Genomic DNA, 15980 nt, shown 5'->3' with positions numbered 1-15980 from the left:
TGTGAAGTTGAAATTAGATGATCTGTTGCATAAGAAATCCCTCATAAACTTTCCCCTTCTCTCTGGATTTTGGCTAATGTCAGTAGCTCACTGGTCATCAATCTCTATATTTAATCTTCTTTCCCAAATGCTAGAACCACTGACTCACATCTCTATGCTCAGTGCTGCTAGGATCTCTAGGACAAACCTGCATCTTAACCAGGACAACTGCAAATTGTAGCCCAAAGTGTTGGAGTCAGCAGTAAGTCTGTTAATGGCTCTGGTTCCATTTATCAACTCAGATAACTGGGCTTTTGACTGATCCTCAGTTCCTGTCTCTAGTTCTGGTCCTTACTTCCTATGCTTTGCCTCTTTTTCCTTTGCTTGGAAAGAGCTTCTCTTTTTCTCTCTGGCAAGCACTCTATTCATCCTCCTAAAATCCATCCAAATGTCACATTCTCTCTAAAGCCTTCCCAGGCTCCCACAGGCAGTTTTTAGCTGGTCTATCCCTTAACTCTGCTCTGTCTTTTGTAGTACATCATGTTGCGTTGTATTTTATCTTGTTTACTTGTCCGATGTCACCTGAAAGATGGGCTCCCTGCTCAGTGGGGAGTCTGCTTCTCCCTCTGACCCTCCCCCCTCTCATGCTCTCTATCTCATTCTCTCTCAAATAAACAAATAAAATCTTAAAAAAAAAAAAAAATCTTTCCTCCCCAATCTGCTCTTTGGGTGTTCCCTTAATGTATGACACCACCATCCAGTCAGAAACCTTCAAAGTCATTCTATACTCTTTGTAGTGTGATCTTTCTAAAAATACAAACCCAATCGTGACACTCTTCATCCTGAACTTGAAAATCCTCCAATAACTTTCACAATGAGAATTCTTTATATTAGCACATAAAGTTCTGTACTTTCTGGTCCCTGTCTACCTCTTTTTTAGCCTCATTCCCTGCCCCTTCTACAAACTCATCCTACACTCCATCCTACACTACCATGTGTGGTATTTGCAGTTCCCATCTGTTTGCCTGAATGCATCAAGTTCTTAATGTCTCTGTGCTTTTGCAGATGTGGCTATTTCTCTATTTTATCTGGCAATTCTCCTCCTTGTCCACCAAAACTCAGCTCAAGGGATATTTCTTCTGGGAAGCCCTTCTTAATTTTTTTTCCTCATCACAAATTTCTGATTTCTGTGGCCCCCAGTAATTGCTATTGCACTGATTTGCTATGATGACCTTTTGATACTTAATAATACACTATCTTGTGTTATTTTACTTTTCATGCACGTATAGTTTGCTCCAGAGTAGACTGTAAGTTCATTACAAAGCAGGGGGAATGTGTTACAACTTCTGTGCTCCTGAAAGTACTGGGAACCAAGTAAATAATAGGTACTTAATAACTGATGAATGGGGCACCTGGGTGGCTCAGTTGATTAAGCGACTGCCTTCGGCTCAGGTCATGATCCTGGAGTCCCTGGATCGAGTCCCGCATCGGGCTCCCCACTTCTCCCTCTGACCCTCCCCCCTCTCATGTGCTTGCTCTCTCTCATTCTCTCTCTCTCTCAAATAAATAAATAAATAAAAATCTTTAAAAAAAAATAACTGATGAATGAATATTGGATTAATTTTCTTCTGTTGGGTAAAAAATATTACCGACATCTAAGTGTCTCTGACATATGTCCACTGTAATGCTCACCCATGCATTACTCCAGAGAAGAACCTCATTAACTCTCAAATTTGTGTCTCGTATGCATTCTTTCTGGGTCCATCACTGCTCCAAATTTCACCTCTCGGAGCATCAATATGATATAAAAAAGAGACTCAAACATATCATTTTTCTGTTTACAGCTCTTTGCTGCTTCCCCACCGCCTACAAAATCATGATCAACTTCTTTAGCCTGATATACAAGACTTATCACAGTTGAACCCAGGACTATCTTCACAGTCTTGTCTCTGATTCCCTGAATACCCTACAGTCACCCTGGACTAGCATTCATCATTCTCTGCCTGTCCATGCAATTTCATGCCTCTTTGCTACTGTCCATTTTGTTCCATCATCTCTTCTCTTCCTGGTGAAACTCCTCTCCATCCTTTCAGATCTGGCTCTAAATGTCACTCTCTTCTACAACTTCCTTTGGTCCTTTCTTCAGGGAACTGGATGAGGAAGTAAGGGAAGGATCAGTCAGTATTTCCATAGAATTTTATATTTACTATTGTAACTTGTCACATTGATCTATGGTTACATATCTCTCTTCTGAATAGATTGTGAGATGCTAGGGAGCAGAGACCAAGTCTAATCCTGCCTTATGATTAGGGCAGATGTTTCTGTCACCTAGAAATTCAGTCAATGTTTATCAAATGTGATGAAAAAACCTATTTCAACATCCTTTATTTTAGGGACTGCCCTCGTGTGTCCCAGGTCCTCTCCTGGGATGTTTAAGGACATCTTATGGTGTAGATCACACCCAATATACATTTGCAACACCTTAATGTATCCTAAGAGCACCCTTCGATGGCCATTTTCAGAGCCAAGTATTTGCCATTGCATTTAGCTAGCGGAACTGAAAACATTGAGGGCAAGCATGCCTCAATATTCCATCACAATGGTAATGAAAACCTGTGTTGTGATAGGAGGGTTATCTATGGCTCTCAAAAATCACACTAAATTGGCTCCCCCCTTCTAATCTGTGTTTGCTACAAAAGCTCTATATTTAGGTGCTAAGGTGATACAGTTGTGATAGATTAAAATTTTCCTCTTGTTTGTGTCGCGTAACCAAGAAGAGGCATGAAATAATTTTACAGAAACATTCTGAACTGTTGCTGTGAGCAGGAAATGCTTATTGGCACGACACAGGAAACAGGATCCCTGCTTTCTCTGTGGTGGGGGAGCCTGCCTTCAGCTCAGATCCCAACCAATTGGTTCTTTCTCCAATGGGCAGTGGGTTTTTGTTTTTGTTTTTTTTGTCTTTTAAAATATTTTCCTTACCTGCAATGTAGCTGAGAATAAAAAGGACCTAATGAAGCTGATAAAATGAGTATAGGGAGCCCTTAGACTAGAGAACATGAAGTACGTGGACAAATGTGTGTTTTGCTACCTGTGAATGGAGAAAAAGCACCTCAGCAAGACTACCAATGAAAACTGGATTTAAAGGAAGCTTCATGCAAGTGGGTGAGAAAAGGTTAAAAGATTTTCTTCAGATGGCACTAGGCCCTACCCTAAAGAAGGTCCTAACACAGACAGCTGTGGGACGAGAATAGCACAGCTCACAGAAGAGGATCAGGGGCGCCTGTAAAAGCATCCAGGCCACAGCTGAACAGAATATTCTTTTCAGCCATACTGGCTAAGGGTGAGCAACTGTCCTTAGTGAGGAAGAACTGAAAATGATGATGAGGATTCCACTGTATATCCTTGCAGTTTGTTGTATGTATTTATGTTTAGTGCAGCATGGAACTCCGTACAAACACACCTCTCACTACAGTGAGTGGGTTCAGTGAATCTTTTGTTGGCTTCTTAAAATCCCCAACTAAAAATCTCCCCAGTTGACCAATACAGGTAAAATTTAGAGTTAAGGACTCTAAAATTAAGCACTTTTCCTATTCCATCCAGACGTTTGTCACGTGACACTTCTCTAGAACAAGTGGCTCCTGGCTGGGTGGTAGAATTATGACGCCATAAGAACCACCAACTGGCTATTAAAACTTTGCTTTCTTTTGCCTCAACAGGATTATGACATCAGATATAAAGCAGCCAATCGTCTCCTCCCTCCCTTCCTTCTTTCCTTTTTTCTTTCTTTCACTTTTTATTAACAATTTGGCTCAGCAAACTTTTTTTTTTTTTTTAAAGATTTTATTTATTTGACAGAGCAGGGAGCCTGATGCAGGACTCGATTCCCAGGACCCTGGGATCAGGACCTGAGCCAAAGGCAGATGCTTAACAGACTGAGCCTCCCAGACACCCCAAGTTCAACAAGCTTTTATAGAGGGCCTAGAATGAGTCAGCTGCTATGCTGAGGAAAGCTAAATAAACCTCTCTCCCTTTCTTCAAGAAGCTCACAAGCTCACAGGAGGCAGACAAATAAGTTTAATATAGTGTGATAACAGCAACAATATGAATGTGTCCAAAAGTGAAAGAGAGAAAGCATAAAGAAGAGCAGGGATGAGCTCTGAGAGCCAGGGGGGCGGGAGGAGTTAGGAAGATTTTGTCAATTTCAGTTGGGCTTAAATTTATTAAAAGTGCAACTACAGAGAAACCCCTTGCTTATGTCCTGGAGGTTAGGTGTATTAGTTATTCCAGCAAGCCTGCAGAATAAATTGTACTCAAGAAAAATGCTCTACTTTTGGTGATTGACTTAATGGTCTCAGAATCAAGACTCGATGCAAGCTGAACTGTGAACCAAAAATTGAAAATAAGGTCATGGTTGAGAAATAAATTGAAATAAAGGGCAAGATTTGCTCAATCTGAACCATAACCAGTATGTTAAAAAGAAACAAACAGAACAACCAGCATTAAAGAATGTCAGAACTGCAAGAGATCTTAGAGCTGATCTAGTCTATGCTTTTCATTATGTAGGTGGAAAAAATTGAAGCTCAGGGTGATTAAAAACTTATGTAAAGTCACCAGAAGCCACTGATTGGCAGAGGGTAAGATAGAGTGTCCATCATGATCCAAGTTTATTGTTCTTTCAACTTCTTCAACATGCCTGATAGTGTACCATGCAAGAAAAATTTGATTTTATCTTTTCTTTCCAAATAATTGCCTAGTGATAATATCCTAAAATAATCAAATTGAGACAAAATTAAAATGCTGTCCAAATAGAGCATTTACTAATCTGATGTTTTCTTCCGTATGTATAAAAACGTAGGCTTTAAAAATAGAATCTCAACCTTGTTGGCTGCACGCTTGTAATATGAAGCATATGGATTCTTCTTTCATCAGCAACACAGACTATTTGCACTCCAGGCTCCAGCTCTCTCTTAAATTGATTGCTATCCAGCACTCATCAAAAGCTCTGTGGAGGGGATCATTATGAAGGGCACTTACGAGGATGTCCGCTTCTTCCTACAGGTATGGAAGTTCTAAGCTTGTATCAGGTAACATCACCAGAGAGCTAAGAAATGGCATGTCAGTTGCTTGGCCCTCTCTTTGATGACATGAGTTCTAGTGTTACCCCCTTGGCATTGATCAAAGGTGACCGCAAGAAACAATCATGTCAAGATTGTTTCTATATTTTCTAAAAAAAGTGGGGGAGGTATTAAAGACACCATCATCTGTGTTGTTCTAGGCTCTTTGGAAAAGCATAAGCATATTTTGTAATTGGTACCAGGAAAAGATGTTCCATTCAAAGAAGTGGAATGTATACTTCTAAACTCAAATAATAATAATAATCATGAAAGTCATTTTCCTTTCTGTGTTGGCTTCCACAAGGTATAGATTAAATGTTAAATGAAGCTCAATCTTCATACATAGGCTTAAATTGGGGGCATATTTGCTTTTTCCACTAAAGTATTTCTAATCTAACAATGATATTTTCTACAAGTCTCTTACTGTAAGTTATCTCAGATCCTCTTTTGGAAGTAGTGGGGAGTAAATAATGAATAAATATTGAGTCATTGATGACTACGCTGCTTTGTTATTGATAAACGTGTGGTTCCTGCTACACACAGCGCATGCTCAGGAGTTCTGGGGAAAATAAGAGGTACCCAAAACACTGCAGGCAATAAGGGTCTTGAATCCGGCTGTGGGGCTAGAGCATATATAGAGATAAACAATATCAGGTAGCAAATTCTAAAGTGATTTCAAAGATCCATTCTATCTTAAGACTATAAGACTATTAAATTAGTAATTTGGACATTTGGTCAAAGCACATTCTGTTTTGAATCAGCTTAATATTGTTATTTTGGCTAACATTTTTCTGAAGGTGGTAAAATTCTTTGGGTAACTCTAATTCTGAATAAGTTTTCAGAAAAGCAATCACTGTTCATGGTAGAAATTCGGAAAATCAAAAAAGTATAAAGGAGCAAATTAAAATAATATATAATCACACTTTGAGTTCATATTGTATAATATAACACAATATAGATAATTTAGTGTTCCTGCTTTTTCACTTAATACAGTGAGAATTCCTAGATAATAGATATTCTTCAGTAACAAGATTTCTATTGTACAACATTTCATTGAAGGATTTGCTCAACCATCACCTTATTGTTGGAGATTTAGATTGTTTCCAACCTAGTTATCTCTAGTAAATGTAGTACTGTGATCTACATTGTAGTAATAATGATCATGCATTTGTGAAGCACTGTGCCAAGCACTGTGTTAAACACTTCACACAAATTTTTTTATTTAGTCTCATAATAATCCTGTGAAGTAAGAACTGTTGTTCCTTGTTTATAGATAGTGTAACCAAGAAGTAGCAGTTAAAGAGCCCACAGCAAGGAAGAGGACTTAACTCCTAATCTAACATAAGCAAATATTCCAACTTGTTTTTTATGAATAAGTAAAGAGGACTGCTCAAAGATTCCAACTGCCTATTGAAATATGCAATTATTGGCTCCAAATTAAGAAATCTGTGGGATTTTTCTCCATTCCCTTCCTCCCTCTTTACATATTTTTTAAAGGAAGGAAGTGTCTAATGAATATTTAGTGGGCTTTTTTGTTTTTTCTTTTACTTTAGTAATTATTACTCTACTATGATAAAATGGTTATGTACCCTTATGGTCCTTATTGTTCCTTTTGTTTTTATTGAGATACAAGTGACATATAACATTATATTAGTTTCAGGTGTACAATGAAATGATTCAGTATTTGCATATATTGTGAAATGACCAACACAATAAATCTCGTTAGCATCCATCACTACACATAGTCACAAATTTTTTCCCTTGTGATGAGAACTTCTATAGTTCTTATTTTGTAGTCTACACAAGATAGTAGCAACCCAGGCTCCAGAAAGCAGCCTCTCATTTTTATTGGAGGACAGAAAACCACTGTAATTAAGAGAAACAAGAAAAAAAAAAAAGCGGTGGTATAATTTTGAATATTACCATATTTGGACATGTGCAATGTTCATACATTTTCAAGTACCTAAAGAAATGGAACTGAGTTAAACTAGCTAGCTAGCTCGCTGGGAGGCGGGGCTCCACTCCTGCTGTTTTAATGACTAGATAAGAATGATTTGCAATCAGCTCATCATTTGATGCATATAAAATAAGGGCTTCTAAAGTGCTTAATGATGGTTGAAATTGTTTCATTTCTTAAGCAGTTTAAACTACCGCTGTGGCTTAATGCACCCTTTTGAAAGAGCGCCAAACCGGGTCTGAACTTCCACAAAGTTTCAGTCGGAGAATGAGAATTAACTGAAACTTTAGAGCGCTCAATGATTCTAAAACCATACCACATCTTGTCTAAGCCCGAGGACTAACTTTGGTTTGTGAACGTCCTGGAGCTTCCGATCTCCTGACTTGGGCACCCACCGAATCCCAAGTGTTACAAATGAAGCACTGAAGGCCTGAGAAGTTAGGGAATAAAGGAAGGCGCCAAGGAGGGGCTTACCTCCTGCCTAACCCAACGGTCAGCGGAGAAGCAACCTGGGCTCTTTCAGGCTAGAGGCCTCGGGATGGATGCCCGGCATCCCGCACTGAGGGTGAGTCTCGCTCCATCAAGGGACGGAGTGGCGGCCGACTGCAGTCTCAGCCCCTCCGCTCCCGGCCCCATCCGGAGTGTCAGGGGCCTTGGGCGGCCTCGCCTTCGGCTAGCAGGAGCAGCAGGAGCAGCAGGAGCAGCAGGAGCCCCAGGAGCAGGAGCAGGAGCGGCTCCAGGGCGCGCCAGGGCGGGTGCCAGGCCCGGGGGGCGGTGGGGAGGGCGGCGGGGTGGGCGCTGGGTGGGAGTAGCGGGCGCGGCCGGCCGCAGGGGCGGGCGTTGCCAAGGCGCGCGCGGTGCGCGTCGCTAGCGGCCGCCCGCGCACGTCAAGATGTGTTTAATAATCGCCAGGGTATTTCTGGCTGGGGCTCCCGGCGGCCGCGGGGGAGGCGGCTGAGGCGCGGCGGCTGTGGCCCAGGGCACCTCCCCCCGGCTTCCCGAACCCTGCGCCGTCTGGCCCGAGGGGGAGGATGGCAGCGCCAGCCGCGCTCTGAGCCCCGCAGGAAAAGAACACCCTTCCCGCCACATCACCCCAGGGTCCTGCGGAGGCCACCGCCTCGTCCCCTCCACGTCTCCATCTCCCAGAGCGGGGCCGAGTGGAAGAGTGAGCGATGGCCGAAAACCTGAGGAAGCTGGTCTCGAGCGAACCTTTACGACTGATGCACGACAAGCTAGAGTGCTGGCTGAGGGAGTACAACGTGAGTCCGGGGCTCGCCCTCGCTTTACTTCCTGGCAGAGCGCTCTTAGGGCTGGCTCGGGGTGGTCGCTTATCAGAGCCCCGGCCGGCGTGATTCCTCGCCGGGACCCAGGCTCCGACCCGATGGCGGGGGAGGGAGGAAGCGCACGGGTCGGCCGGTGCCCTCCCGCCCCCCACCCCCGGCGCCAGGGGGCGCTGGGGTGGCGCGGCCCGCGGAGCGCAGACTCGGAGTCCGAGCAGAGAGAGCGCCTTCCGTCCGGCGGTAACCAAGGACGCTGGAGGCCCTAGCAACGGGAAAGCCCAGAAGTCCGCCGGGGGTCCAGCCTGCTGCTTTCCCTTCCATCCCCCCGTTAGCAATCCACCTCCCTATCCCTAACTCGATTTTTTTTTTTTTTTTTTAAACTACACCCGTGGTCCTGCCTCTCATCACGTCTCAGGATACTCAGGGGTTGTATCACAATGAATTTTTATAAAAATACTTCCCGGGAGTTATTACCCAGATGTCAGTGAGATGGACACTTGTCAACGTTGCGGGTTTCACTTGTGTGCTGGTCAGCATGGCAAGTAAGGCACAATTTCACACCAAGGCAGACTTCAGGAGGCCTGTTACAAGGCATTTGTAGGAAGCCAATATTCTGTCATCAAACCCATAGAGCTCTTCAAGTCTCATTAATCCCCACCCCCACTGCGGCTCGCGTTAACCTCCCCCGCACATTAAGTACAACTCAGTGTTGCATTTGCTGGGTTTGATCTGTCCGTCTTAAATAGGAGGGTCCCACTCGTACAGTGGGACAGTGAGGCAGACAGAGCTGGGCATCTCTGGACCCGGAATGAGTCCCCCCTTCCCCCACACGAAGTCCTGGGTCTGGCTCTAGATAGTACTAGCTGAATTACCTGGGGCAATTTATTTCACTTCTCTGGGTCTCAGTACCTCATCTGTTAAATAGGACAGACTCACTCAACCAGATCTCAAACTTTTTTGAATTTAAATCAGCTCGTTTCTGAAATCCTACCAGGAAAATTGCAACTGGATGCTGTCTGAGTCTCTGGGCTTTCCAGTTCACCCTTTGACCAGGGCTCCTGTGGTGGAGGGGAGCTCAAACTACACCTACAGCTTTCTCCTTGCCCCCTTTCTAGTGTTCAGTGTTTACCATCTTTGCCCACTTTTAAAGAATGAACACTGTGACTATTCCTTTCCCATTCGGATTGCAGGAAAATTAAAATTTACTTCTTTTTTTTTTTTAATTTTTATTTATTTATTTGACAGAGAGAGAGACAGCGAGAGCAGGAACACAAGCAGGGGGAGTGGGAGAGGGAGAAGCAGGCCTCCCGCCAAGCAGGGAGCCCTCTGTGGGACTCGATCCCAGCACCCCGGGATCATGACCCGAGCCGAAGGCAGACGCCTAACGACTGAGCCACCCAGGCGCCCCAAAATTTACTTCTTACTACCTCTTATAGCATATTATTTCTTCCTTTTTCCCTTCCCCACTTCCTTCCTTCCTTCCTCCCCCCGCCCTTTCTTTCATTATTACCCCTTGGCCTGAATAAACTCTGAATGTTAAAAAGTATATTTAGTTTGGGGGTGCCTGGTTGGCTCAGTTAGTAGAGCGTGGGACTCTTCATCTCGGGGTTGTAAGTTTGAGCCCCACATTCGCTGTAGAGATTACTTAAAAAAATAAATAAGTTTTTTTTTTTTATAGAAAGTATATTCAGTTTGCCACAAGACAATGTTTAACACAAATGACATTAACATTTGACTGGATCAAATTTAATGATTGTTTTAGAAACTATTCATAAGTACTGAGAAATGCCAAAATTTATTACACTCTCCTTTCTCAGTAACAGTAGTCCCCCCCCACTCCTCTACCGTCACTGAAATCATTTCACTCTAGATTCTCTCCCCCATGCCAAGCTCCTCCCCCCACCTTCATAGAGACTGCACTCTTGGAGACCAATGCCCTTCCAAAAAATCTGTGGCCATTTCCCCATGCAATCATTTTCTTGGACTATCTAGTGTTTCTGTTACATTTGACTGTTGACACCTCCATTCTTCTAAGGCTCTAAAAATTGGTCTCCTTGCCTTACCCACTTTCCTCCTATGGCAGTTCCTTAAGACTTTAGGAATCTTCTCTTGGGCCTCCATTCTTGCTTCTCTCTTACACATATGCCCATGAATCTCATATCCATATTCAGGGCCTCTTCTCATCTGAGCTCACTTCTCCAATTACCCATTAGACATTTTCAGTTGTGCTATTGTCATCTCAAAGTCAAATCAGTCTAAAACCTATCTTAGCTGACCTCTTTCTTGACTTCACTGTCTTCATCATGACACACCCCACAACATTTTTGCCAGCTTAATCTGTTGACACCTACTTCGAAATTCACACAGAACCCTTTCACCACCTCTGCTGTAATCACCCTTGTCCACCTTCCATCATCGTTCATCTAGATTATTGTAAAAATATCTCAGAGTGATTCTTCTAAATGTCAAGTCAGATCAAGTTACTTCTCTGATAAAATCCTCAGACTTTCTGTCCCACTCAGAATAAAAGCCAAAGTTCCTGCAATGGCCATCAAAGTCCTACACAACTGTGCTCCTTTAAACTCTGACCTCATCTGTTACTCCCTTCTTCACTCTACTCCAGCAATACTGGTCTGGTTGTTCTTTCTAGAGCAAAGCTTTCCAATAGAACTTTCTATAATGGACATGTTCTATACAGGCACTGTCCAATATGGTGGCTATTTGGTACTTGAATTGTGGCAAGTACAAACTGAGGAACTGAATTTTAAATTTCATTTAAATTAAAAAAAATTAAATTTATTTAAAGTTTAATTAATTTAAATCCAAATTGTCACATATGGCTAGTGGCTACTCTATTGGGCAGAAGAGTCTAGAGCACACCAGCTGGTCTCCTGCTTTAGGGCATTTTGCACTCCCTGTTCCTCTCTGCCTGGAAAACTTTTGCCTGTGGATATTTCAGTAAGATATCAACATCTTTGCTTTCTCTCCTCCTTCAAGTCTTTGCTTAAATGTCACCTTCCCAGGAGAGACCATTCTGTTTACAATTGCCATTTCCTATCCCTGCCCCTGGCACTCACTGTGTCCCTTCTCTGCTTTGTTTCTTCTGTAATAGCTACATCTTCTAATTTTTACTTATTCTTTCATTGTCAATCTTTCCTCCCTCCTTCCCACTAAAATGTAAGCTCTAGAGGGCAGAGATTTCTCCTTTTCTCTGCTCATCTCTGTATTCCCAGCACTTAGAACAATGCTTGCCTCCTAGTAGTTGCTCAATAAATACTGACTGATTGAATGCTACCACCATTCTCCTAGATACCCGGGTTCTTGGACTCATTTGTCTTCTTAAAACCTCATATCCAGTGTAGAATTAAAGATGATCCCCAAGTATCTTTAATTCAGCCTTTGTTAAAATTGAATAAAAAACCCAAGATTTCCAAGTAGGGGCACAATTGAGAGGATGCAAGTGTTTTTAATAGTTTTGTGTGTGTGTGGTGTGTGTGTGTGTAGCTAAAGAGAGAGGATAAGAAAATATATACCACCTACCAAAATTAAGGTTACCTCTAGACTTATTCAGTATCTTGTCACATAGAGTGTGGGTTTTGGTCAATGGCTAAGAGCTTCCCTGTAATACCGCAAGTTCGTTTTACTAGTTCCGAGGACTTTTTCCTTGAGGCCTTAAGATGAAGAATAGTCATTGTAGCAAACTACATTTATTAAAATGTTGGTTGTAGAGGTTTGTTCATTAAAAGCTTTTAATTATGTTTGCTATGGAAAGTTGATTTTGCTGACTGTGACCACATTGATTTAGTTCTAATTAACTCAAGCAAAATAAAAGGCCATAAATACCACTCTAGAATTAAGAATGGGATTAAAGTTCCCCTTGGGAAACAGTTATTTTCAGTGAAAAAGATCAATGACTTGAACAGACTAGTTCTAAAACACAATGCAAAAATTTCATTTTCCTTCAAACTAGCCATTATTGGGATGAACAGTTAGATCCTAGTTAATTTTTCTTCTTTCATATAATTTCCTTCATATGGATTCCCATTTCCTCTGCCTTAATCTGTCCATCACCACTCTTTTCATTGGGTCCTATGTATGTGGTCAGACACAGTACATTTTTTAAAAATGTAATTTTCTGCCCCAGAGCCTTTGGTTTTTATTTGTTGGCTCGCTTTTAATCTTACGACATCTAGCAATCTTATGGGCCCTATGCAAAACCACTACTTGCTTAATTTTTTAAAGATTTATTTATTTAAAACAATTCCAAGAAGGGATATTTTTCAAAACCCCACTAGAGAAACACAATAAAAACAACAGCAAACATTGCCAATTCACTTTCTTTTAGTTATTAAAGAGAAGCTGAATTATTGTATTACTTGGTCTTTAAAACTTGGATTCCATTGGCTGTTCAAGGACAGCTTGGTACAAACTTTTAACTTTCAGAATTGTTTTTCCTCCTCAGTGGTTACTGAGACTGTTGGTGAAAGAACCATAGAAAATCTCTCCTTGTTCAACCAAGAACTGAGCCAATTATTAAGAGCTTAATAATTCACTCAATAAATCGTTATTTAGCTTCTGCTATGTGTGAAGGTTTGGCCTAGACATTCTATATTTACATTTTGGGCAGTGTGCCTTTATTGATTAACTTACTCATTCAACAAAAGATTTTTTCAGAGTTTATGATATGACTGTGCTAGATGCTGGGAATAGAAATATCAGCTTCATCTTAATGATAAACTTCCAGTCAGAGATGCAGACGAAGGGTAGAGGAAAGAGCATGTGTAAAAAGTGGGGAGGCAGGAAGAAGCTGGCCTATTTGGGGGCCTATGAATGGTTCTAGGCAGGGAGAGGAAGTGAGATGGGGCTGAGGAGGTGGGGCGGTTGGGGCCAGAGGGTAGAAGCTTTGGGTGGTGTGTTACGGAGTTTGGGTATTATCCCCAGGGGGCAATGGGGGGTGGGACTAAAAGCATCACGCAATGAGGAGACATGTAAACAAGGTCAGACTCTGAGAATGGTCCTTCAGGTAAGAGTATGCTGCCCCAAATGCCCCCAATTGATCATGAACCATCTGTGTGGTCCTCTCGGTCAACTCTGCAAAAGGGTCAAATAACCACCTATGCAGAACAGAATTAGGTCTCATGACCTAATTACTTCACAGAGATGTTAAGATGAGAAATTAACCTCCTTCCAATGTTAGCAGTACCTGGAGAAGGTCAGCTCTGGGCTGAAACTCTCTTCCTCCTGAGATGCTTTTGTTTCCACCCAGAATCTTGTGGACTAGGGAGCTACCCTTGGTCAGATGCTTTGCGATTTATTACTTTTTAAAATGTACTGTATGTAATTATAGGAGCAAATGGTAAGAACTTACCATTCCCTTGATAACCCCATCCCTAAGATAGGATAGGATTCCATTTCTTGAAGTATCATTGTAGACCCCAGGACATGACGATCTGGAAACTTTTGATTAGCTGATATGTGAGTGGGGATGCTAGGGAGAGCTCATAACACTTCCTCTTGCATTACTCTCCTCTTACGTTATAGAAATCTGCCCTTACAAGTGAAAAGAGCATATTCAATATGGGTACATAAAAAGGAGCTCTCAAAGAGGTATCCCTCTGTTTTAGGATAATCTTCGTGTTGAAATAGACGTTGCCTCTATGACAAAATGTCCCTGATTCTCAGTACAAAAGGGTTGTTGTGGTTGCTATGGTGTCCTCAAACAGACTCGTTGGCTGCCTTTTCTCTCCCCCACAGTCAATACACTTCCACATTCCTGAGGGTTCAGTCTAGTTAATTCACAGAAAACATTTTTTCTTCCCTTTATCTCCTTACAGTATACTAAGCTGCAGTAATGAATATAACTCCAAATCTTACTGTCTAAACTTACACGGAAGAGATTTCTCATTCATGCAAAGTGATGGCAACTCTCTCCGTCATTGGCTCAGGTTCAGGTGGCCCCCGCCTGGTGGCATGGTCATCTCATCACGGGACCTCAGAGGTCCGCTGGGGAAGAGAGGGAGAGCACTTAAATTATACACAGCACTTTCACTCATCTTCCCTAGGGATTGTTACGTGGCTCCCATCTACTTGTAAAGGAGCCTGAGGCATGGAAAGCACGTGGAATATTTAATTAGTGCTACCGTTTCTGCCACAACTACTAATGACAAATTCATGGCTAGGAAAGAAGTTGACAAGTGGTTAAGGCAGATTATTCTATCTTTAACAGAGGGGTTATCAACTTTTAAATTTTCCTTCTTAGTTTCATCTTAGACAAACTTGCTAATGGAAACATCATCATTGTTTAATACTTAAGGAAAAATCATTAATGAAAGAAACCTGATAGAAATATTAACTTCAGGTCAAGATGCTGAAATCCGGTGGAGAGATCTAAATAGAAGCTTTTGCTAAGTAAGATGTTGGGGTATATATAAGCCTACTTTTCTGAAATCTAAAGTTCAGTATTTTGGTTTTAAAAACATTGTTGTGGAGGTGGCGGTGTTCTGGCAAAGTCAGCCATGCTGTAGAACAGAGGGTTGATTTTGGAAACTGAGCCACGTGAAGGGCTGCCCCCTGTCTCCATCATGCCTCACAAATGGGTTCATCACATCAGGATTCTACCTTTAAATATCTGTCAAATACCACCCACTTTCCCCCTCTAGCTACCATTGCTCTTATTCAAGCTCCTATCATTTCTTACATGTGTGGGAAAATCTAGGGTAAGTTAGGGCAGATCCCAAGCGAACGTTGTTGCAGAAATACTTGCAAGACTCACAGGCATAGGAGCTTCATGCTGTCCAGAGAACTCTGCCTTGGACCGAACTCACAGTATTTTTATAACCATCATGGTTACAAAAGGAGGCTAGTAGCCTGTCTCTGTTGCACAGGGATTGGTGGCTATAAAAGGACACGTTTTGTTAACAATGCCGGTAGTTCTATTCCTGAATATTCTACTCCTTTCTGTTACCTCTCACTTTCCTATCGGCATGAAGGATAAGAATAAGTTTGGGGGCACCTGGGTGGCTCAGTTGCTAAGCGTCTGCCTTTGGCTCAGGTCATGGTTCCAGGATCCTGGGATTGAGCCCCGCATCAGGCTCCCTGCTCGGCAGGAAGCCTGCTTTTCCCTCTCCCACTCCCCCTGCTTGTGTTCCCTCTCTCGCTGTGTCTCTCTCTGTCAAATAAATAAATAAAAACTAAAAAAAAAAAAAGGATAAGTTTGAAGTTTACTTAAGTTCCACAATTATAACATGGCATATTCCTATTGATTTCCCTGCCTTCCTCCATGCCCACCTCTAAGCCAATATTTACTTAGCCATTTGCAAGATCGTTTTTGTGGCTTCTCACTGCCCATAGCAGAGATTCTCAACATGGACAAAGCACTGTTCTCTAGGATAGTGCTTTAAAAACTCACCACAGAAATCTATGCATTTTACTTCACAACATAGCACACCTACATTCTTCTATACATATTACTGAAGCAAAGGTTTCTTGAGTAATTCTTATCTTTAGTAATTGTGATACACTCCTTTTCTCTTTCATTAAATTTTTTTAAGGGGGGGTACCGGTTGAGATTCATTAAATTGATCTCACTTCCCACGAATGCTGTGGTTCTCAGTTTTGGTTGCACATAAGAATCATTTAGAAAACTTA

General features: G+C 42.0%; 1 protein-coding gene and 1 long non-coding RNA gene across 4 annotated transcripts in view; one reads left to right on the top strand and one right to left on the bottom strand.

The window, feature by feature from the left end:
* Positions 1-1803: 1803 nt before the first annotated feature.
* LOC118010536 lies at positions 1804-7617 on the bottom strand. Its single transcript, XR_004679222.1, has 2 exons — positions 7528-7617; positions 1804-2129 (listed from the first exon to the last, which is right to left on the bottom strand). It is a non-coding gene; the product is annotated as an uncharacterized LOC118010536 (long non-coding RNA).
* Positions 7531-15980, top strand: part of SPATA18 (spermatogenesis associated 18) — a 38155-nt gene continuing 29705 nt past the window's right edge. For 2 of the 3 annotated variants that reach the window (XR_004679221.1, XM_035005000.1), the window contains exon 1: positions 7907-8312. Coding sequence is in view for 2 of the 3 variants with exons in the window: in XM_035005000.1 (XP_034860891.1) it covers positions 8226-8312 (87 nt within the window). In the remaining variant the exon portion in view is untranslated. Of the gene's footprint in view, positions 7619-7906; positions 8313-15980 lie in introns of those variants that run through there. The other variant, XM_035004999.1, reaches the window with a different exon arrangement.

The sequence above is a fragment of the Mirounga leonina genome, unplaced genomic scaffold (assembly GCF_011800145.1).
Source record: "Mirounga leonina isolate KUSES-001 unplaced genomic scaffold, KU_Mleo_1.0 Mir_129, whole genome shotgun sequence".
NCBI lineage: Eukaryota > Metazoa > Chordata > Mammalia > Carnivora > Phocidae > Mirounga > Mirounga leonina.
This window is presented reverse-complemented; position numbering and strand designations above follow the sequence as displayed.